The following is a 25,232-nucleotide window of genomic DNA, read 5'->3' on the forward strand; positions in this document are numbered from 1 at the left end:
TACGGAGCTTGATTTGGCCTCTGCATGCCTCCAGAGGCTCAGCAATAACGTCACACCCTCCATACCAAGCCTCCGACCACATTTAGGATAAAGCATAAATTGTCTTTAACACAGGGGCCACCCAGGGTTGTGTCCTCAGTCCTCAGCTTTTCTCCCTATTCACCCATGGCTGTGTGACACCAACTCCATCATCAAGTTTCCTCTCGACGCCACGGTTGTAGGCCTGATAATCAACAATGACGAATCAGCCTATAGGGAGGAGGTAAGTGAACTTGCATTGTGGTGTCATGACAACAACCTCTCCCTCAACGCCAGCAGAACAAAGGAGTTGATTGTTGATTTCAGGAAGCAGAGGATGGAACATGCCCCAATCCACATCAACAGGACTGCAGTAGAGAGAGTCCTCAGCATCCACATCACAGAGGACTCTCCAAATACTATCGCTGAACCATCGAGAGCGTCCTGACCGGTTGAATCATGGCCTGGTATGTGAAATGCTTTGTCCAAGACCGCAAGGCCTTCCATCGGGTGGTGAAGATGGCCCAGTACATCACGGGGACCGTGCTTCCACCCATCGAAGACATCCACTCAAAAAAGTGTCTGAGGAAGGCACGCAGCATCATCAAGGAACCCACACCCCAGCCACAAGTTGTTCACTCCCTTACAGTCAGGCAGATGGTATCGGAGCATGAGGTCTGATACCAACAGACTCAGAGACAGTTTCTATCCACAAGCCATTAGACTGCTGAACAGTTGAACTGGATTGACCACCTGCTCTGATTCTCTGCACCATAGCACACAAGCACTCACTCATGCGCACACACACCCATCCACACACACACACGCACGCACACACGCACGCACGCACGCATGCACGCACGCACGCACACACACGCACACACACACACACACACACACATACATTCATGCTACACACATCACAACTGCTGGTATCAGACTCTTATTATACTGCTCAATTTATACACTTGACCCCCATCCCCCTTCCCCAATTCACATGTAACACAGGAGGTTAGTGGCACCTTAATCAGGGAGGAAGGGCTCGTAATAATGGCTGGAGCAGAATTAGTGGGAATGGTATCAATAGATTAAACACATGGATTCCATATGGTTTGATGCCATTCCATTAGCTCCATTCCAGCCATTATTATGATCCGTCCTCCCCTCAACAGCCTTTACTGACTTATAAATATCGGACTATAAATGTAAATATATATAAACATTGTTAAAAATCTGTTGTTCTGCCCCTGAACAAGGCAGTTAACCCACAGTTCCTTGAAAATAAGAATTTGTTCTTATTAACTGACATGCCTCGTTAAATAAAGGTAAAATAAAAATAATGTTTAAAAATGGATCCTTCCTGTATTATATGTATGCAAACATGTTTACTCTATTCTAATGCCATTTACTTTATGTTCGTATCCTTATCCTTTCTTATTTCTTATTGTTGTTGCATTCTCGAGAAGGAACCCCCAAGTAAGCATTTCGTTGGACGATGTATGCCATGCTTATCCCATACATACGACAATAAACATTTGAAACTGTAGGCCCTACTCCTAAACCATAGTGGCGGTGTGGAGCTTTCTTGTTGATGATTCCAGAGAAGTAGAGCAAAACACGGAAAGGTTTACAACCACAAAGTGACTATATCACTCAAATGTGCTGTTTGGTGTTCATTTAAGGTTATGGTTAGTCATAAGGTTAGCAGTGCAGTTAAGGTTAGGGTTAAGGTTATCTTTAAAATCACATTTTACGAAGCGAAGTTGTAGAAATGGGCGGGGTTTATTACTTTGTGGCTGTGGTAACTAGACGATCCCAAAGAAAAGAAACAAGCGGAAATCTCTTTGCGACGCCTCTCAGAACTTCGCACTGAACTCGCCGGCATCTCGAGAAAGACTGCTCTTCCTGTCACCTTGACCTCTATTTTAATTACAAAGGTAAGTGACTACCCATATTCATCTGTTTGGTGAGAAAACTTAGTGTTTTCACAATATTCAAACCGTTTTGAAGACAGAGCTCTGAGTTGTTCCCATTGTTGGTATAAAATAAGGTTATTCGTTTCCGCTAACCAGCCCATCCACTATCATGTTGATTCATCCTATTTTTTTCAAACAGTGCAATCCGCCTTTTCGCACTATTACTGTTGAGTAACTTTAGTTTGATTCCTAGCTCATTTGGCTACGCAATATTTAGTCCAGTGACTGTGTTTAAAAATGATGTAGCCATCTGTAGTGCATTTTCCTGTAATGTGATGATACAATTCATCTTCATCGCTGTGATGTGGCCAGAACTGTGTGAGTATCCTTTTCTTTCATAACGTGCATTCTCAACCCACGTACGAGACTTTTTGCACACCAACTCCACGTTCAAGGGACGTTCCATTGGGAGGATTTATAGGGGATCTCATGTCAATCGGATCATTTGAGATCCTTGTAGGTATCATTCTAAGAAAAAACGTACACAATGTCATCCACAACGCCGAGAATAGATGGCTTGCAACGTTCAGAATGATAAATTATTGGTTTGACTTTCAAGACTTGGTCTATTGACATCCAGTAGTCCTTCTAGCCTTGACCTAAATATACCGTACCAATGCTGCAGTCTAGTGTCATGTGATTTATCAGATGGACAGTGGCTAATCGAATTAGGTGGCCAACCTACTGCTAGCACGACTAAGCTTTAAAACCGCCAGGAAGGACACTTTTGTTGTTGTTTTTTTTTGGGGGGGGGTTACGTTTTTAACCACCACTGACCGGTTGTACTGGACTTGATAAGTTATTTGTATTCAGCAGTCAAAAAATGACCTCTGATATGGAATGGCCATTTGGGGCAGTGTTCACATTCATTGCCTTGGCCTACGGTCAGGTGGTTTCTGAAAAACTTCAGTACCAGAAAATGACTGATAAACTGAAAGAAACCTGCTGATTCAAATTTTCAGGCTCAGTAGATAGCTTGCACAATGGACATAGAGGTATCATGTTTTATAGGACTATGAACTCGTATCATGGTGAGACTATATGGTAGTCTTCCAAAAAAATAACGTTTTATTACTTTTCTCCTCCAAAGGTCGAGCACCATGTCCATCCTGAAGATTCATGCCCGGGAGATCTTTGATTCCCGTGGCAACCCCACTGTGGAGGTAGACCTCTACACTGACAAAGGTAAACGTTGCTATCGGCCTAGCATATTGTTAAGTGGTCCTTTGTGCTCAGTTGGTAGAGCATGGCTCTTGCAATGCCAGTAAAAAAACATTCAGTGCGTGCATACATTTTAAGTCGCTTTGGATAAGTGTCAGCTAAATGGCATATAAAATCTGAAAATAGCCTAAGCCTAGCTTACCTAGGTAAACACTGGCTTACAAAGAACTCGCAAGTAAAAGCATTTACTTCATGATATTAAATCCAGGTTAGGGACTTTTGTTACCTTTTATTGGACAGGACAAACCCGTTTTCACGACTTCTGGTATATCATCAAAATAACTTCATCACAGCATGTTTTTGGACTCATTCAGCAGTACTATTCAGAATATTATTGGAAATTAATGTTGAAAGTAAAATGTTTATTCCTTAAACATAAGTTGAAAATGATTCTGTCGCTGTTTCCTATTAACAAGAACTTTTCATAAATTTCTTGATGTCAAAACATAGTTTCTGAAGTGTCCAAATCAATATGCAGGAACAGTTTGATACTTTTGTGTATATAGTGTATGTAGACACCCCTTCAAATGAGTGGATTCAGCAAATTCAGCCACACCCGTTGCTGACAGGTGTAATAAATCGAGCACACAGCCATGCAATCTCCATAGACAGACATTGACAGTGGAATGGCCTTACTGAAGAGCTCAGTGGCCTTCAACATGGCACCATCTTAGGATGCCATCTTTTTAACAAGTGAGTTTGTCAAATTTCTGCCCTGCTAGAGCTGCTACAAACTAAGTGTGTAAGTGGAAACTTCTAGGAGCAACAGCGGCTCAGCCACTAAGTGGTAGGCCACACAAGCTCACAGAACGGGACCACTGAGTGCTGAAGCAACACTCACTACCAAGTTCCAAACTGCCTCTAGAAGCAACATCAACAAAATAATTGTTTGTCGGGAGCTCCGTGAAATGGGTTTCCATGGCTGAGCAGACGCACAAAAGCCTAAGCTCACCATGCGCAATGCCAAGCGTCGACTGGAGTGGTGTAAAGCTCGCTGCCATTGGACTCTGGAGCAGTGGAAACGCGTTCTCTGGAGTGATGAATCACGCTGAACCATCTACTTGTCCGACAGACAAATCCTATTTTGACGATGCCAGGAGAACGCTACCTGCCCGACTGCATAGTGCCAGCTAAGGTTTGGTGGAGGAGGAATAATCTTCTGGGGCTGTTTTTCATGATTCGGGCTAGGCCCCATAGTTCCAGTGAAGGGAAATCTTAATGCTACACCATGCAATGACTTTCTAGACGATCTGTGCTTTCAACTTTGTGACAACAGTGCAGAATGTGCGGTCCATACAGAAATGGTTTGTCAATTTGTGTGGAAGAACTTGACTGGCCTGCACAGAGCCCTGACCTCAACCCCATCAAACACCTTTAGGATGAATTGGAACGCCGACTGCGAGCCAGACCTAATTGCACAACATCAGTGCGCGACCTCACTAATGCTCTTGTGGCTGAATGGAAGCAAGTCCCCCCCCAGCAATGTTCCAACCTCTAGTAGAAGGTCGTCCTAGAAGAGTGGAGGCTGTTATAGCAGCAAATCCATATTAATGCCCATGATTTTGGAATGAGATGTTTGACGAGCAGGTGTCCACATACTGTTGGTCATGTATATTAAAAACATAAAATGTACTACATATATGTGCCACAATAGTAATCATATTACTAGTATTAAAAAAAAAAAAATGTTTTTTTAAATAAATAATAATAATGAGCACCTTAAACTGCATATGCACCCAAAACCCTTTTTTGACAAGTGGTAAATAAATCACTCGTATCGATTAGGGGGGACAACAGGTTGTATGTGCTGGTGAAACTAACCCTATTGAAAAACTGCAGGAATCTGGGAATAATATGTATATCACTGGTTAGAGGACAACTTGGAGAAGACAACCAGCTACATTTTTGTTTTTTTTGTTTTTTTGTTACATGGGTCGCCAACACAAAGATAAACACAACACTATTTTGTTAATCACTCGTTGATCTCACATTGAAATCGTCGGGGGAAATGTTTTGGTTGTGTACACTGTTTAAACTAACATTATTCAAAGGCCACACTAATTCTGAGTATTTTTATATCGCTGGTTACAAGAGAATTTGCTTAAGACGGTGGTCACTTTTGGAATGTCGGATGGAGATTCTGGGAGGCTGTCGAAACGGATGAAACAAATCAGTTGCTTTGTTATCTAACGCAAACAGATCACGACCCAACATAGGATATCAACACTGACAAGGGTTGGCTGTTTAAGTGATAGTTTGACTTTCAAATCTGTTGTGAGGTCAGTGACCATTTTTATAAAGACACCGTCCTGAAATCTGTGTCACATTTGAGTTTGAAAATGGCTGCAGTTCTAAATCCTGTGCCCCCCCTCCCTCATCCCAGTACGTATGACAAAATCAATTGACTTTCTTTTATACAATCACCACCAATCTGAGGTAAAATTTGATGTGGTCAACATGAGTTTGTAATTTTAGTAAGGCATAATGTTCACATCAAGGAAAGTTGCGTAATATTAAATATGACTTAATTTAGGATGATAGTAAATGAAGCGAATGCAGAGATTGTAAAAAAATATATCTAAAACTCGTCACATACACTGAGTGTACAAAACATTAGGAACCCCTTCCTAATATTTAATTGCGCCCCCTTTTTGCCCTCAACATCCTCAATTCGTCAGGGCATGGACTGTCAAGTGTTCCGCAGGGATGTTGACTCCAATGCTTCCCACTGTTGTGTCAAGTTGGCTGGATGTCCTTTGGGGTGGTGGACACTTTTTGATACACACTGGAAACTGTTGAGTGTGAAACCCAGCAGCGTTGCAGTTCTTAACCCGCTCAAACCGGTGCGCCTGGTACCTACTACCATACCCCATTCAAAGAAACTTAAATATTTTGTCTTGCCCATTCACCCTCTGAATGGCACACGTTCACATTTCTCACAGGTTAAAGAAGGGTTTTTAAGCTGTCTCCTCCCCTTTATCTCCACTGATTTGAAATAGATATAATAGTTGACATCAATAAAGGATCATAGCTTTCACCTGGATTCACCTTGTCTGTCATGGAACGAGCATGACACTCACAATATTTTGTACAGTCAGTGTATGTTTCTCACTAGATTATACATTTAGAATTTTAAAAATGCTCTTATGCACAATTTAACCAGGCGCTCTAGAAATAGCTCCCATAGTAGTGACTGTGCAGCAGCCTGTTCATTCACCCTCCTTACCTTTTTATACAAATTTGATACAAATATCTCTGTCACTGTTCTCCTTCTCCCAGGTCTGTTCAGAGCAGCTGTACCCAGTGGTGCCTCCACTGGTATTTATGAAGCCCTGGAGCTCAGAGACAACGACAAGTCACGATACCTTGGGAAAGGTATGTGTGTATCTGGGGTTAATATAGTGTAACTTCATTATACTGTATGATTATGATGGCAGTCTCTTCCAGGGAGGTCTCTATAACTTGCCATCTTCACATAGTCTTCCTTCCTTCTTTATACTCTTCCTCTCTGTCAGGTCTAAAATGGCCTGTTAAATTGGTGAGTTTGCTCCAAATATGTGTGTAAACCCTGGATTATCGATGCGATGTATTGGTCAATGAGTCTTTATAGCCACAGACTGCCATATTGGTTCTCCTCAGTAGAATAAGTGGAATTCTACAGTATTTCAATAAAATGTTTTAATTACAAAATCACATGTATTTGTTGTAGTTGAGACTTTAGGATTTGTAAAAAAATAAATTGAAAAAAAATAACTTGTTTCGTTCACATAATAGAATTTTTAAGTATACGTTAATTAAGCCTGCAGTGGTATTAAACGTTTTTCAGCCGGGACCCTTTTCTAATTTTTAAAAATGTATTATTCCTTTTTTAGTTCCATCAGGATTTCTGATGACCCAATCCCAAATGTCACAATCTTAAAATTGATACATTTAGATTTTTTTCAAAAACAAGTAACCTTAAACGAATTACATTTTAATCTCTTTATCACAAAGAAAAGAAGCCTATACATGTAATTTAAAATGCTCTTTCTCATAAACATTTGTATATGGTCCCATAATTGTACAATCTGTACTCTTCATTTTTTTTGTCCCCTTTTTTATTTTTAAAGGTTGGGGGCAGTCTAGAAAACAACTTTGACTGTCACTGCTTTAAGGTGTCTATCATAGAATATCCTTGGCAAAAACAAATGATGAAATTTATTGCTTTTTTACAATTGAGAGAGACTACCAAAACAGCGCCCTCTGTCAGTCATACAGAGTTTATACACATTGAACATTTGCTAGACAAATCAACATTCATATGTATCGACATACTGGAGAACGACGGAGTAGTAGTGCTCACTTATGCATGTTTTTTTTTACAAAATAGCTTCATTGTTTATCCAATACATCTTTCCTGTCTTGCTGTGTGATGTATGTTCTTGATGACTTTGGAAATGAAAGCAGACTGATCTGTTGTCTCTTAATAACTACTGTACTCATCCTTGTGCATGAAGTCAACACTTTGTCACAGTAATGGTTGTATGATTCACCAAGCTTGATAACAAGGAAGCTAAAAAACATATTGGATTATTAGTGCTCTGACTGTTTTGAGGACCATTTGTTTGCGTCCGAAAAAGCATACTGGATTGTTGACGTTGCTTGAATTGTTTGTTTCCAAATCCCCCATCTGTCTCCATGTTTCTTAGTAATGTTTCCTTGGTCTTTCAGGTGTTTCACAAGCAGTGGACCACATTAACTCTACACTTGCACCTGCACTCGTTGGGCAGGTAGGAACATAATACTTTTAAAAAGTTGATGTTATTCGGGCAATGACATGGAATATCGTCTTGATATTTCCCACCCTGGTAAAGATAAGCAGGTCTAGGTGTTCACTCCACTTCCACATACTCCTAGTTAACGCAGGCCTAGTTCCTCAGTGTGCAATGTGCCAAACACTCATTTTATTTCTTCATCTCAGGAGGTGTCTGTGGTTGAGCAGGAGAAAATCGATCAGATCATGCTTGACATGGATGGCACCGAGAACAAGTGTAAGTTGTTTCAGATTAGAATACATCAGAGGACTATTGTTTATAGTCTTATGTTTGACCTAGTTTAGTTGAATGCACTGACTGTAAGCCACTCTGAATGAGGGTGTTTGCTGAATGACTAAATATTTGCCCCATATGAAAATATATTTTATCTATTTCGCTTATTCATTTTTCATGTTTTTGACACATCAGCCAAGTTTGGTGCCAATGCCATCCTGGGTATTTCCCTTGCGGTGTGTAAGGCTGGTGCAGCTGAGAAAGGCGTCCCCCTGTACCGTCACATCGCTGACCTCGCTGGGAACCCAGAGGTCATACTACCCGTACCGGTGAGCACAGGGCATATTTTACTCTTATTTAATATCAAAGTGCGCTCACACATGCCGCCTTGTCTTCAGTGGTGTAACGTACTTAAGTAAAAAATACTTTAAAGTACTACTCAAGTCGTTTTTGGGGGAATCTGTGGGCGGCAGGTAGCCTGGTGGTTAGTGTTGGGCCAGTAACCGAAAGGTTGCTGGATCAAATCCCGAGCTGACAAGGTAAAAAATAAAATAAACATGTCGCTCTGCCCCTGAACAAGGCAGTTAACCCACTTCCCCGGTAGGCCGTCATTGTAAATAAGAATTTGGTCTGAACTCGCTTGCCTAGTTAAATAAAGGTTAAAATTCAAACATATGTACTTTACTTTATGTTTTTGACAACTTTTACTCCAATTCCCAAAGAAAATAATTTACTTTTTACTCCTTACATTTTCCCTGACACCCAAAAGTACTCGTTACATTTTGAATGCTTAGCAGGACAGGATAATCGTCTAATTCATGCACTTATCAAGAGAACATCCCTGGTCATCCCTACTGCCTCTGATTTAGCAGACTCACTAAACACATGCTTTGTTTGTAAATTATGTCTGAGTGTTGAACTGTGCCCCTGGGTAGCCATTTAAAATAATAATAATTGAAATCAAGTCGTCTGGTTTGCTTAATATAAGAAATGTTTAATGATTTATAATTCTACTTTTGATACTTAAGTACATTTCAAACCAAATACTTTTAGACTATTACTCAAGTAGTTTTTACTGGGTGACTTTTACTTGAGTCATTTTCTTTTAAGGTATCTTTACTTTTACTCAAGTATGAAAATTGGGTACTTTTTCCACCACTGCTTGTCTTACAGCTTGTTGTGTAGTTACATTTCTCCACCTACGTCTCTTTGTTAAAAGATCTTAAGGGACTGATAATAAAATTATTTTATTTTAATGAAATGTCATTTTAATAAATTGGATATCTGATTTCCCAGGCCTTCAACGTGATCAACGGTGGATCTCACGCGGGCAACAAGCTGGCCATGCAGGAATTCATGATCCTGCCGGTGGGTGCCAGCACTTTCAAGGAGGCCATGCGTATCGGGGCCGAGGTCTACCACAACCTGAAGAACGTCATCAAGAAGAAGTACGGCCAGGACGCCACCAATGTGGGAGACGAGGGGGGCTTCGCTCCCAACATCCTGGAGAACAAGGAAGGTACAAGAGCGACGGGATCAGAGGGTTTTATTTTCAGCCCAAAAAACTAAATTGTGATACTTGATTGGATTCAGCTCTTTTCATTAAGGGAAAAACTCACCTCATCCACCCCTGTGATCATGTGGGTACTACAAGGTGCTGCCAATATCTAATTAACCATATTTTAACAAATGTACATCTCTGCTTAATTTTCCATAGCTCTGGAGCTGATCAAAGAGGCTATCAGCAAAGCAGGATACACAGAAGAGGTGGTGATCGGCATGGATGTGGCAGCCTCTGAGTTCTACAGGGATGGGAAATACGACTTAGACTTCAAGTCCCCTGATGACCCAGAGCGTTACATCACTCCTGATGAGCTGGCTGACCTCTACAAGAGCTTCTGCAAGGATTACCCAGGTGTGTGTTCTGTCCTCTCTTGTTGACCTATTAGTCATTCCTTGATAATTGTTTAAAACCTATGTAATGTTGTCTCTGGATGGATCAGCTTTATGTATTTTAATTCTCACAATTCAATCATTGTACACTATAATGGAGATGGGCACTGTGTTGAATAGTATGGTTCAAATACCTATTGTAGGACTGCTCTGAGTTGGCAATTGAAATTAAAGTTACGCACATAAAATTATCAATTGTCCTTTTCTCTGGTTGTCTACTCTGTAAGGTACAGGACCATGACTTTCTTCTCTATGTGGTCACTTATGATCAATGTCCCTTCTTTGACAGTGGTATCCATTGAGGATCCCTTTGACCAGGATGACTGGGAGGCGTGGTCCAACTTCACTGGCAGCACGGAGATCCAAGTGGTGGGTGATGACCTCACAGTGACCAACCCCAAACGCATCACCAAGGCCGTGGAGGACAAGGCCTGCAACTGCCTGCTACTGAAGGTCAATCAGATCGGCTCTGTGACCGAGTCTCTGGCCGCGTAAGTTTCAACCTCCCTTTACTCCATAATGACTTCTACAAGAGGAACTCCAGCCTCTTTTATTTTCTGCCTTTTCTGAGATTTGAGTTGCTGTAATTACACTATAAATATGCATTACAATCATGATCTATTCATGAAACTGTCAACAAACCAAGATGCATCTCATGAGTCAAGGCAAGTCAAATAGCCTGACAGTTGCAAGTCTAACGTGAGCCTTACATTTATAGATGTTTTCACACAGTTGGAAAATGTGATCTAATGACTCTCTTCCCACTGTCCAGGTGCAAGATGGCTCAGTCAAATGGCTGGGGAGTGATGGTCAGCCATCGCTCTGGGGAGACCGAGGACACCTTCATTGCTGATCTGGTAGTGGGCCTATGCACTGGACAGGTAAGGGGCTTCCCAAGGGAAATACTGTTGGTATTCAACTGTATATGACAGTTGAAAAACCAATTTGTATTATATAGTCATAATTACCGTGTTTTAGTTACTGTCTTCATTATTGCTGTTTAACGTTGCCTCTGTCTGTTCATCTCCAGATTAAGACCGGGGCTCCTTGCCGCTCTGAGCGTCTGGCCAAGTACAACCAGATTCTCAGGTGAGGTTTCATGTCCTTTACATCCTAATCACTGTTGAGACGCTTGTAATTTTTGTTCTGCTACAAAGGCTTTCTTGTTGAGCATGGTTTTCAGATATGGCATCATAACAATTGTATTATTGCTTTGTGGTGCTAAACTTTATCCCCCTGTTCATTCTCAGAATTGAAGAGGAATTGGGAGACAAGGCTGTCTTTGCTGGGAAGAACTTCAGGAACCCCCTGGCTTAACTGAATGCAATGGGAACATACTCATGGGCATATATATACGCACACACACACACACACACACACACAATGGTTTAGCAAGCATTCTAATGATTACTTACAAATGCTAAAGAAGCTTACTGATAACCAAAATCTGAAAGGGTTACATACACACAACGAGGTAGCTAGAAAGACTCATTCAAAGTTCGTCCAATACCATAGGTTATTACATACATTCCCTAGTCTACCTACATTCCGCTGCCCTAGATTAACAATTTACCTGTGAGTTGCAATGAATGTCTTCTGCGGAATCTATTTCAATATAGAGCAAAATAATGATATCCATGAGTAATCAATATAATGGATTGTGAAATTGCAAAAGCTGCAGCCTACCTGTGGCTGCAGATGCTGTGAATAAACCCCTTTTTTGAAACTGTGCCATTTGCAATTCTTTGGTCATTTATTCTCAGCGGGATGTGTAAATTTTTGATTGTCAAGCATATTATAATAAGTGTGATGGGTGAATGGAAATCTTGAATTTAGTTATAGCTAATTGTTTTTGGTAAGGACCGTTGTCATTTAACCTAATCAGTTGTATCGCTTTCTGTAATCTTCCTGGAATTCTGAATTATATTTTATACGTTTGATCTTCAGTATTTTTTTTTTTTTTGCGTCGTTGCTCTAAAAGGGGCACGGCTCTGTGGACATCAAGTGGATGATCGTATTAGGGACCGCGGCACATGCTCAGTTATGTCTACAGAGAAAGGAACTTTGAAGGCTGCGTGTGGGGGCTGAGGTCATTGCACAGCTTAGTGGTAGGAATAAAATCGACTCCTCGTAGCCTCCATTTTGAGTAGTAGCTATGAAATAGAGGAATTGCATAGTTTGTATCGACCACTACGCTGGCAGTGTCAACATAAAAACGACACAAGCCTCCGACATGGACGACTTGTTCAGTCCGAGAAGGTATTCGAGTTGCCTCGTTAAATGTATATGTTTTTGGACGCGAACATCTTGTATTGTAATGTTTACATTGTCATAAAAATGGCATACTTAGGAATTGCAATTGTCGCGATGGAGTTGTTAGCCTAATCTATGTAAAGCTAACAAGCTAGCTACCGTACGGACAAAATATATCATTACGTTGGTGAATTTTGGACTTTAGTGTCATACCGCTATGTGTCAAATCAACTGTGACAGTTGCTGTGGTTTCTGTCGATTTTCTGCTCCCTGTAAAGATGGGTGGCTAGCTACACATTGGAAAATAGTATGTAGCTAGGTTATATCAATACTCCATTTTGCGAGACTTGTCGTGCCACGTAAATAAACGCGTTGACGACATGAGGTTGATTATTTAAAATCTAAAATATGCGTTATACGCTCGAAAGCAGTAAATGCTTGTTGACAATTTGTAAAAAGATGTCAATGTGTGATTGATATGTTTGCAAGGGCCTCGAGACGAGTCTCGTTTATGTAATGCTTGGAGGCGGGAACGTAATACCCGCACTCAGATTGGCTCGTACTGATGGATGGGCGGGATTAAAGGAAAACGCTGCCCAATTGAAATGCAATTTTAAAACGGTAATATTCTGATTGAGGATTAAAATATTGCCACTACTCATATAGCATATTTGCCTTGTGATTTGTGTTAAATATGCATAATCACTGTTGCATATAAACAACACATGCATTAGTATGTCATTAAAAGGGAGGTATCTAGCAGTAGACCTAGTTCTCTTTCTGTTTTCAAACAGAACATGAATTGAATAGCAAAAAACATTAAAATCCAATACAACCTTATTATCCATATGTTACACCAGACAACAGAAATTTGATTGCACACAGTTGAGAAGAGCACAGGATCAAGCTCCAGTGTAGCACCCCTGGATGAAGAGCATGTTGTGGGGTTAAGGGCCCAACCATAGGTGATTGTTGTTAAACTGAACCCAGCAGCTCTCCAGTTGCCAGATCAAATCCGCCCTTTATTTCCAGTGCCCGGCTCGGGCTTCAAACCAGCAACCAGCTAATGCGCCAGCTGCTGGGCTACCTACCGGCCTTAGTGTTTACTTGATTAATAATACAGTTGATAGAATTGTGTCAAGTTGACTTGATGCAACAACAAATAAAAAGACTTGTGTTTCTTGCATTGCATTGTCCAAAAAATATTTATCTTGGTTCCTTTCTGTTCATATTATCAGTTGCAAATATTATGCAATAAAGGTTAGTTAATGTAATGAAATCTACAATAACGTAATAATATAACAATGTAATGCTATATGTAACTTATGTTATAACTGAATTATCCCTATTTCCAGGAGCCTGAACAGCACACAGGGGGAGATCAGAGTGGGATCAAGTCATCAGGTAATAGTCCAACAAACCCCTGTAGGCAAGATGTCACTCTGTCTAGTCTGTATTGCCCATACAAGACCTTAGCAGTACCGCTAAGTCTTTGACAATCTCTGTTGCAAAATCTGTGAACTACTTGATTCATACAGTGTGTCATCATAAACTATCTCACGGTCATAACCTGTCATATATTTGCCCGTATTTGTGAATTACATGGTGCAAAAGTCATATCATTGTAATAAACTGTCTGTGACGGTGAGACTAACATGGTACCTGTCTGTATTATTTGTGTGTATGCAGGCCAAGCTCCCTGAGCTGCAACCACGCCCTGTGCTTGGTGTGCAGACCCAGACAGAGAATGAAGAGTTGGTGTGGATGCCAGGGGTCAATGATTGTGACCTCCTCATGTACCTCAGAGCTGCCAGGTTAGTGTCAACTAAGCAGCACTCAATTTAGCCTGGTCCCAGATCTGTTTTAGCTGTATATCCAACTCTTGTTGTTGTTGGCTATACAGCACAAATGGGTCTGGGACCAGGCAACACTCATACTGTATCTCTTGTGTGATGAATGGTGCATATACGATTCCTGACAGATTTAAAGACTGGTGGGATGCATTCAAAACCTTGGTGTCTGTCAGCGTTGCATAACACTGGTGGTGAGAGGGATGTGCATTACTATGGTCATGAAGTTGTGTGCAGAAAGAACATAATTGTTTCAGATTGGTGAGCATATCAAGAAAGTGTGACTGCTGCTGGTATTAGTTGTCATTTAGTCCAAAGACTTGTCCTATCAGAGTTCTTCGAGCTCGCCTGTCAGGTCATTATTGTTAAAGATAATGTCATTTAAAAACACTTCTGTAGGGGTCTGTAGTGTACATTGCTTTTCATTCTTGTCATCCTGACTGACTGCACAGCCCTCCTAATTTATTTATATTCCCTGCCTCTTCCTGATTGAAGGAGCATGGCAGCGTTTGCAGGAATGTGTGATGGAGGATCCACAGAGGATGGTTGTTTGGCGGCCTCTCGTGACGATACCACACTCAACGCTTTAAACATGGTCAGCAGGATAACTTTGATGCATCTAAATGGGAATATGAAATGGAACAATAAGATAATTTAATTTTCACCTGTTTTACTTCATTTTTTCTCCTTTTTCTTTTTAAATGTAATTTGTGGTTTTCCCGAAAAATATGGTAGAGAAGAAAAAATGGGAAAAGAATATCCCGTGTACAATTGTGTGAACAATATATTGCTACGAATAAGATCTGTAACCTTTCTCAGGAGCTCTGTGTTCCTTTGTCTCCCTTTACAGTTACACGCCAGCCGCTATGACGCGGCTAAAGCTCTGCAGCGCCTAGTGAAGAAACCCGTGCCCAAACTTATTGAGAAATGTTGGTCAGAAGATGATGTGGTAAGGCAGCTTGCACCATGCTTACTTCAGGTGCAAAGACAATGTTTAACTTTAGACACTATGGACCCGATATAGAGTTGAGATGAGCGTTGCAGCTCAGGCTTTTGCATAAATCAGTCCTTGATGCCAGCGCAGATATTTGAGTTAAGCGCTCAAATTTCAAGACAGTATATGGCCCTATGTGCTGTTAGGGCTGCTCTGTGGTTGCATCGGGTTACTCCAAGCAACAATGCTATGCATGTTCAATATGAATTATGGCCATTGTATAACATAGACAACAGTGCAACATTACGAAACACGTTTACACTGCATGGTATATTGCACAAGACAAATATTTGGGAACTATGTTGACTTTGTTTTGCTTCCACGGCAATCTTTTTACAATCAACAGAAGCGGTTTATCAAAGGTTTGAGACAGTACGGTAAACATTTCTTCAGGATTCGCAAAGAGCTGCTGCCCAACAAGAAGACGGTAAATGAAAACACCGGGTGTAATATATTTTACTATCATACTGCCTCATGTCTGTCTAGACATAACGGACAGATATAATTGGACATAACTATACACACAATCAACAGACCTAACTGTTTGAGATGCAGTCAGTAACTTCATTGGAATCTGCAATCTGTGCCCCTCCTTAAAATAATGCGTGTTGTGTTGTTGGCAGGGTGAGTTGATCACATTCTACTACCACTGGAAAAAAACGCCCGAGGCTGCAGGCACCCGGCCATACCGTCAGCACCGTAGACAGCCATCCTCACGCAAGGCCAAGACTCGAGCTGCCCTTGCCACTGTGAATACCCCCTCCCGGGCCCAATCATGTGAGTGCCGGGGAGGATCAATTCCCCTAAGATTTAGCTGATTTTATGGCAGGCCGTTAGTCTATCTTCTAGTCCAGTAACTGTAGACAACACAATAAGATCGAAATGAATAGGAGTGGGTAGTCTTTAATCTGATCTCTTCTCTCTCCTGCAGTGGACGTGAGTTCGGCCAGTGAGGACGATCTGGACAGTGAAGACAGCGAGCAGGGCACCTGTGGACACTGTGCTACTACCAGTGAGTACAGCTGAACTCTCTCCATTTCTCTTCAGAGAACACAACAATGTTATTCCCCCATTGATTCTATTAGCTTGCGTTGATGTCATGTATCGTACTTGCTCCACCAGCCACCAGTGCTCAGGTCAATGGGTTCTTATGCATTGTGTGTCTGTGTACTATGTAGCTGCCAAATCCAATTTCTCCTTTCGGGATCAATACCGTTGATTAAATTAAATTACATTTTTTAAAGGTCCAATGCAGCTGTTTTGATCTCAGTATGAAATCGTATCACCAGGCAGGCTAAAACTCCATCCCACCAAAACAGGCAAAAATGTATACGAAAAGGCATTATCATAATTTCCACAATTTCACAGTATTATTCCAACCTCATAGTGTGGAAATATATATACACTGCTCAAAAAAATAAAGGGAACACTAAAATAACACATCCTAGATCTGAATGAATGAAATATTCTTATTATATACTTTTTTCTTTACATAGTTGAATGTGCTGACAACAAAATGACACAAAATTTATCAATGGAAATCAAATTTATCAACCCATGGAGGTCTGAATTTGGAGTCACACTCAAAATTAAAGTGGAAAACCACACTACAGGCTGATCCAACTTTGATGTAATTTCCTTAAAACAAGTCAAAATGAGGCTCAGTAGTGTGTGTGGCCTCCACGTGCCTGTATGACCTCCCTACAACGCCTGGGCATGCTCCTGATGAGGTGGCGGATGGTCTCCTGAGGCATCTCCTCCCAGACCTGGACTAAAGCATCCGCCAACTCCTGGACAGTCTGTGGTGCAATGAATAAGTGGTTGGTGGATGGAGTGAGACATGATGTCCCAGATGTGCTCAATTGGATTCAGGTCTGGGGAACGGGCGGGCCAGTCCATAGCATCAATGCCTTCTTCTTGCAGGAACTGCTTACACACTCCAGCCACATGAGGTCTAGCATTGTCTTGCATTAGGAGGAACCCAGGGCCAACCGCACCAGCATATGGTCTCACAAGGGGTCTGAGGATCTCATCTCGGTACCTAATGGCAGTCAGGCTACCTCTGGCGAGCACATGGAGGGCTGTGCGGCCCCCCCAAAGAAATGCCACCCCACACCATGACTGACTCACCGCCAAACCGGTCATGCTGGAGGATGTTGCAGGCAGCAGAACGTTCTCCACGGCGTCTCCAGACTCTGTCACGTCTGTCACATGTGCTCAGTGTGAACCTGCTTTTATCTGTGAAAAGCACAGGGCGCCAGTGGCGAATTTGCCAATCTTGGTGTTCTCTGGCAAATGCCAAACGTCCTGCACGGTGTTGGGCTGTAAGCACAACCCCCACCTGTGGACGTCGGGCCCTCATACCACCCTCATGGAGTCTGTTTCCGACCGTTTGAGCAGACACATGCACATTTGTGGCCTGCTGGAGGTCATTTTGCAGGGCTCTGTCAGTGCTCCTCCTTGCATAATGGCGGAGGTAGCGGTCCTGCTGCTGGGTTTTTGCCCTCCTACAGCCTCCTCCACGTCTCCTGATGTACTGGCCTGTCTCCTGGTAGCGCATCCATGCTCTGGACACTACGCTGACAGACACAGCAAACCTTCTTGCCACAGCTCGCATTGATGTGCCATCCTGGATGAGCTGCACTACCTGAGCCACTTGTGTGGGTTGTAGACTCCATCTCATGCTACCACTAGAGTGAAAGCACCGCCAGCATTCAAAAGTGACCAAAACATCAGCCAGGAAGCATAGGAACTGAGATGTGGTCTGTGGTCACAACCTGCAGAACCACTCCTTTATTGGGGGTGTCTTGCTAATTGCCTATAATTTCCACCTGTTGTCTATTCCATTTGCACAACAGCATGTGAAATGTATTGTCAATCAGTGTTGCTTCCTAAGTGGACAGTTTGATTTCACAGAAGTGTGATTGACTTGGAGTTACATTGTGTTGTTTAAGTGTTCCCTTTATTTTTTTGAGCAGTGTATATACATACATACAGACACACACACAGGAAATTCCCTTTTTTTGACTGCACTGGGCCTTAATTTCAGCCTCTAAGGACTGGCAGCACGGCGGCAGAGATAACATCCTCTTGTGTACCACCTGTCGGACCTTCTACAACAAACATGGCCGCCTGCCACCCGGCCCCAAGCCTGCTGACCCTCCCTTCATGTTCAAACCTGTCAAAGAAGAAGAGGAGGGCAACGGGAAGCACGGCATGAGGACGCGACGCAGCAGAGCACCGGTAAGGCTGAGAGCCTCCCGTCTTAGCCCCTAGTGGATACCTCCCTTGCCACCCTCACTAATTTGTCTCAGTCAGTACCGTCCAGATCTTTGTCTGTTGTTGTTACAATCATTCTCTCTTTCAGTACTTACTCCGTTGTATCTCTCTCCAGTTGTCTTCACTAAGAAGTGGCCACAAGAGGCGGACAGGCTCCCCTACCAGTGAAGACCAGCAGTCCAGTAGCCATCCGTCTCCTGCACCCAGTGGAGCTAGCTCCACCTCCAACACATCCAGAAGCTCCGGCTCAGACAAGACTGACTCCACAAAGAAGCCTGGCAAGGTACATTTTCTTTTTTTAATCTTTTCTTTTTTAAGTTAGGGATATATGTATTCACTGTAATGGCGCATTTGTGAATTGAAAGTACACTTCATATCTTAACAAATGTCTAGTTGTATATCTGCTATTCAGACCAGAGCTTCTTCTTCGTCCGAAGACTTTTGACTGTGTTTGTACGTACACCGTAGAACTGAATTGAATAACCAAATTCTATTCCTTCCATCCAACAGAAGATCAAGGAAGAGGTGCCCCTACCAAAGAGTACTAAACGTTCCAGGGAGAGTGCAGCCCAGGGCCCAGAGGAGCCTGAGAGAACAGCAACTAAAAGGACGAAAACACAGCAGGTGAGACGGAGACTAAGACGGTAGCGAGGCGATGACCGCGAACAGGTTCAAGATCAGTGAGAAGCAAAAATGTACAAAACCAGCTCTCAGAAATGCTTTTGTTTCCTCATTATTCTTCAGTTAATGTCTTATCTTCCTGCGCTGAGCTACATTGTTGGGTGTGCCTGGAACTATCCACTGCCTCTTTTCATGTAACATTAACATTAACTCCCCTCATCACAATTCTAACCGTGTGTCATTCCTCTCAGGGTGAACAGGTGGAGTGCCGGTCAGAGGGCGATGGAGAGGCTGAGGCAGAGGGGGGGGAGGTGGAGGAGGAGAGCTGCTCAGACAGCCGCAGTGCCCAAGACGACGGCAGCAGCGACACCAAAGACATCGACCAGGACAACCGCTCCTCCTCCCCCAGCATCCCCAGCCCTCACCAGGGCAACGAGGGCAATGAGAGTGACTCCGACTCCTCTGTCCAGCAGCCCCAGGGTGCCCACCAGGCGGCAGCAGAGACCATCAGTGCCCCTGCTGCTCCTGCCCTGGCTGTAACACAGACCGCACCGACTGTTCCTCCAGTGCAGGCTGCAGTCTCGACCACATTCCTGCCCCCGCGGGGCACCTCTCCCTCTGCAGAGCCTGGCCAGGTACAGGCCCAGGTACCCCACACCCCAGGGCCCCCCAGCCTGCTCAGGCTGGTCAGTCTGCTGGCTATGAGTCAGGCCCAACACACAGCCAACCCCCACCCCCCTCCTCACACCCCATCTCTGGCCCATCACCCCTCCCTCCACCACTGGGACAGGCCCTTCATCCTCCATCTCCTGTGTTCCAGGGTACTCTTCCTCTACCTGTCTCTCTTCCTCCCACCCTGCCCCTCCATGGTGCTCCCACCCAGGGCCTCCGCCCCCAGCGACCCCCTCCTCACATACCCAGGGAACCTCCTTTCTCCCAGGCAATCCCCCTTACTTCTGGGCCCCAGATCAAACCACCCCCAACCACACCCATCCCACCATCGCACAAGCAGCAGCCAACGCACCTCTCCTCTGCTCCCCCTTTCCCCCAGATGCCGTCCAACCTGCCCCCACCGCCAGCACTGAAGCCCCTCAACTCCCTGCCCAACCAGCACCCTCCCGGTGCCCCTCCACCCCCCCTCCAGCTCATGCCCCAGTCCCTACCCATGCAGCAGGGACTCCCACCCCAACCTCCCGTGCTCACTCAGCTGCAGAACCTCCAGGGCAGAGGCAGTCACTCCCACTCCACCCTGCCCTCCTCTGGCCCCTCGGCCTTGCACTCTGTCCCCTCTGCTCCCTCTACCATGGGTCCAGTCCCTGGTCTCCAGCCCTCCTTCTCCTCCATGCCCCTGCGACCCTCGCCCGGAAACCCCATTGGCATGGGAGGGTCACATGTCCAGATTAAAGAAGAGCCATTGGATGAGTGTGAGCCTGAGAGCCCGCCCCCTCCACCTAGAAGTCCCTCGCCAGAACCTTCGGTTGTCGACATCGCCAGCCACGCCAGCCAATCAGCACGGTACTTACTGCATGACATCGCTCATGATGGTCTTATAGAATAGGTCTCCTTTACTGATTTAATTGTGGCCATATTGTTGCCCATCTTATGGTGTTGTGTTTCTCAATGTGTAACAGATGTTGTTCATCTCAGTTTGTTACATTCTCAAACGTAATGTTGTGTGATTTCTAAATATGCTGTTTTGATACACGTTCATTGTTTTTCTTTTCAGGTTTATCAAACACCTGGACCGTGGCTACAACTCGTGTTCCAGAACAGACCTGTTCTTCACCCCTCTGGCCTCATCCAAGCTGGCCAAGAAGAGAGAGGAGGCTGTGGAGAGATCCAAGAGAGAGGCTGAACACAACGCCCGAGAGAGGGAGAGGGAGAAGGACAGGGAGAGAGAGCGGGAGAGAGAACGAGAGAGGCAGGAAGAGAAAAATGCTGTGAGTAATGTGCTGTGGTCTTCGCTCTATTCCTTGTTTGTTTTCTTTCACATTAATAAATTGTGGCCCGTTCAGAAGGGAAACCCGAGTGTGGTGGCATCAGTGGATATTGCACCAGTTGGATTCGCAATCTTATTTACATGCTGTCTATTTAAGTCGACCAATTCTACGCATGCTTCCTCGATGTCAGGCGCATGCATGCGCTGGTGTCTCTTGCTGCCGCGCTGCTGTAACTCGCTATGCTTGCTGTTTTCTGATCCTCCCCCCAGCCCTCTGCCTGTCTGATTTCTGTGTTTCTTCTTCCAAGGGATTTGATAGAGCATATTGTGCTCACTGCTCTGGCACTGAGGTACATGAAGGAGCAAAGCCTATCATTTCCTTTTTGAAACTGACATGTCTTACCATCTCCTATCTCAGCAATGATATTATTACATAGTAAAACAATGTAATCAGTTAATGATGTCTGTAGGGCTCTATACATTGTTTTCTCGCAAATTTTAACCACCTTAATGTTCCCTCTTCCAGAGAGCGTCCAGCTCGTCCCACGACAGCCGTATGAGTGATGTCCAGATGATCGGCCAGGTCCACATGCGTTCCTCCTTCGAGCAGCCCCCCACCAGCGTGGCGGCCGTCCCCCCTTACATCGGCCCCGACACCCCGGCCCTGCGCACCCTTAGTGAGTACGCCCGACCTCACGTCATGTCCCCCACCAACCGCAACCACCCCTTCTTCGTGTCCCTGTCCCCCGGGGACCCACTGCTGGCCTACCACATGCCCGGCCTGTACGCCGCCGACCCCAGCATGCGAGAGAGGGAGCTCCGTAACCTCCGAGAGAGGGAGCTCCGCGAGAGGATGAAGCCCGGCTTTGAGGTCAAACCCCCGGAAATGGAGACCATGCATCCATCAGCCAACCCCATGGAGCACTTTGCCCGACATGGAGCCCTGGCCCTGCCCCACATCGCTGGGCCGCCCCACCACCCCTTTGGCCACTTCCACCCGGCCATGCAGAACCACCTGGAGAGGGAGAGACAGGCGCTGGCCCTGGCCGGGCCCCAGATGCGTCCGGAGCTGAGCTACGCTGAGCGGCTGACTGCCGAGAGGCTCCACGCAGAGAGGATGGCGTCTGTGGCGAATGACCCGGCCGCCAGGCTGCAGATGCTGAACGTGACGCCGCATCACCACCAGCACTCCCACATCCACTCACACCTGCACCTGCACCAGCAGGACCCGCTCAACCAAGGTGAGGGTAATGGCACTTGTATGTTTTTTTTGTTTTTGTTTCATCTTCAGGATATGTGTGTACATATGTGTGCTGCATATTCACAAATTGATTATTGTTTCAGTTCTGTCTTCTAATACAATCAAATCCGATTTAAATAAAAAATATAAAAAATAATTAAGTGGTAATAGTTGTTCCACATCTATGGTGAGTGAAGCTTAAGGACCAATCTCTGCTACAATGTAGCTATCTTCATTAAAATAAAATAAACATTCTTATTTAATGTTGTTTGGTAGTCTTATTTATTGTTGAGAGAGGATGCTTCTCCTCACTATTACTGTATCTGTCTAACAGTGTAGTTATCAGTTGGTATGCGTGTATTGTTCACCCCCCTGCCCTATGTTAACTGATGTGTGTGTGATATGTGTTAATTGATATACTGTTTGTTCTCCTGCTTCATTAGATGATGTGTGTTACTGTCACCCAGGTAATGGCCCCCACCCTCTGGATCCCCTGGCTACAGGGCCCCGCCTGGCCCGCTTCCCCTTCCCCGGAGGCCCCATCCCCAACCCTCTGCTCAACGACCTGCCCCACGACCATGACATGCTGCGACACCCACTGTTTGGTGAGGAACCTCAACCTTCACTGTTTTATATGGGAACGCACACATTCAGTTCACTGTATTTAGTCTATATTTCTGTGTTATTGTGAATTGACTGAGACTCACTCTGAGGTTTTGTGTCCCTTGATCAACATCCAAACAGCCTATGCCGCTGTTGCAGGAGCAGGGTACCCCCGTGAGCTTCAGGGCCCCATCCCACAGATGTCTGCAGCCCACCAGCTCCAGGCCATGCACGCCCAGTCAGCAGAGCTGCAGAGGCTGGCCATGGAGCAGCAGTGGCTGCATGGACACCACCACCTACAACATGGGGGGCCTCTGCCCGGACAGGAGGATTACTACAGGTGAGGTGATTACCACCTCGAAAAACAACCAACAACAACAGTTTAGCTGAACCACAGCGCTTTCATTTATGCATTTATTGAGAAGTCTTCAATCCCTCGACGAAATTAGGATCTTGGTTTATTGATGAGCTTTTGCACTGACATTAATATTGTGTTGTTGTTTTCCTCCGCAGCCGCCTGAAGAAAGAAGGTGACAAGCCATCGTGAGACACCTGATGGTGTGAGTCACCATGGAAATACATAGAGATAGCAATGCTGTGTACTTTTGACATTATGCGACAACTAATCTTAGTGTATCCTTTTCTATAAGTCTAAATGTAATTGAGAATGAACTATCTTTGGATCTGTATGCTTGTTTCTTGCTCAGCACTTAAAGGGATAGTTTACCCCCAAATCATCCAAGTTTTTGTGAGACTTTTTCATATTTCAATAATGGTCTGGTTATAGAAATTGAAGATTAGTGTAGTCTCTATTCCATACCATTTGTTGTCTACCACTCCATATGGATTTTGTTGTTTCTAGAGTTCTCCTAATGCAATATATATAGCGAGTGCTGAATATGGCTCACCTTTTTTGGAGTTATGAAAACATCTGACAAACTTTGATTTGGGGGGGTGAACTATCATTTTAATTTCTAAACAATCTGAATGATCTCCTTGTACAGAATGACATTTAATATTAGATGTTTGGATGATTGACTGTAATAACCTTGCATGACTGTTTCCCTTTCGATTTTCATCAGAACTTAGAGTAGCGTTGTTCATTTGTGTTTAGACAACTAAAAAGCATAGTAGATTAATTTTATTCTATATCTGCTAAATATTTGTCTAAACCCTAAAGTTTTATATATTTCAAGATAAGTTTTCACAATTTAACCTAAGCTCTGACACACACAGTACATTTTTGAGATTGTAAATAATATATGTTCAATATTCTATATTAATAACTATGATTATTATTAATATGAGGTGTGAATTCTTGACTTGCAAGCTGGCACAATAAAGTTAAATTATTTAGATATACACACAGTATATATAGTGTTATAAAGTAAAGTGGGTTAGCACAGAAAATTATAAATTGGAGTATCACTATTGTCACCCCTGACAGAAAACAGTGTTTAGAACAGTGGATCAGGAAAGTAATATTGTGTTGGTTTGATGAAACAGAAAAAGCATTATAACCTTGGCATCCCTACCATGGACAAATCCTGTTTTAATATTTATGTGAAATAATAATAATATGGAAAAACAAAAATGTATGCATTGCATATTTATTTGAATAAATAATTCTGCAATAACATGATAACATTTGTTCAAAGTATATCTACTGTATGTATTGGTTGCTTAGGATAGACCTTTTGGGGGGGGAATTGTTCTGGTAACAGCATTTGGCCAATAGGGGGCAATCCTCACCCTTCCTCATTGAAGCTGTGCTGTTTCAGTGGGATCACTGTACACTGTGGCCATTTCAAGTCCAAACACACTTAGTGTATAGTAATGTAGACCCTACATCCAGACTTGTGCAATTATATGGAAATGAAGTGGAGACTGAGAGGAAGAGATGCATAGTGGTACATTTAATTGCTAAACAATGACAAATAGCTTCTTGAAGTTATTCCATCAACTTACACACACACATTACCATATTATCATAGAGGTTCATTCAACTTTTCTAAGGTGAAAAGTGCTAGTGTTTGATATTCATTTCAAATATCTCAAATATTGCAGATACCATTTGGCCTTTCCACTGCCGAGAAAACAAATCGGAGCCTTGCATAGACCATGTTAATATTGGCATTTTATAAACATGCAGAATCATGCTGAAGTACATTCAGTTACATTTAATTGATGCACAATGTGATATAATATGTTGTGTACTCAACAGAGCCCTTGGTGGAAATGTAATTGATATCTGAGAT

At 43.6% G+C, this 25,232-nt stretch overlaps 1 protein-coding gene and 1 pseudogene across 1 annotated transcript; both read left to right on the forward strand.

Annotated features, from left to right (window-relative positions):
- The first annotated feature begins 1,819 nt into the window (after nucleotides 1-1,819).
- Nucleotides 1,820-11,925, forward strand: eno1b (enolase 1b, (alpha)). Its single transcript, XM_064965910.1, has 12 exons — nucleotides 1,820-1,955; nucleotides 3,085-3,179; nucleotides 6,495-6,590; nucleotides 7,926-7,984; nucleotides 8,176-8,245; nucleotides 8,438-8,571; nucleotides 9,539-9,761; nucleotides 9,960-10,157; nucleotides 10,485-10,686; nucleotides 10,968-11,076; nucleotides 11,226-11,284; nucleotides 11,446-11,925. Exons 2-12 carry the CDS (start codon nucleotides 3,095-3,097, stop codon nucleotides 11,510-11,512), a joined length of 1,302 nt encoding a protein of 433 aa, XP_064821982.1. The 5' UTR covers nucleotides 1,820-1,955; nucleotides 3,085-3,094; the 3' UTR covers nucleotides 11,513-11,925.
- Nucleotides 11,926-12,163: 238 nt separating this feature from the next.
- Nucleotides 12,164-24,646, forward strand: LOC135539786 (arginine-glutamic acid dipeptide repeats protein-like; annotated as a pseudogene).
- The last annotated feature ends 586 nt before the right edge of the window (nucleotides 24,647-25,232 follow it).

Source organism: Oncorhynchus masou, chromosome 5 (assembly GCF_036934945.1).
Source record: "Oncorhynchus masou masou isolate Uvic2021 chromosome 5, UVic_Omas_1.1, whole genome shotgun sequence".
Taxonomy (NCBI): Eukaryota; Metazoa; Chordata; class Actinopteri; order Salmoniformes; family Salmonidae; genus Oncorhynchus; species Oncorhynchus masou.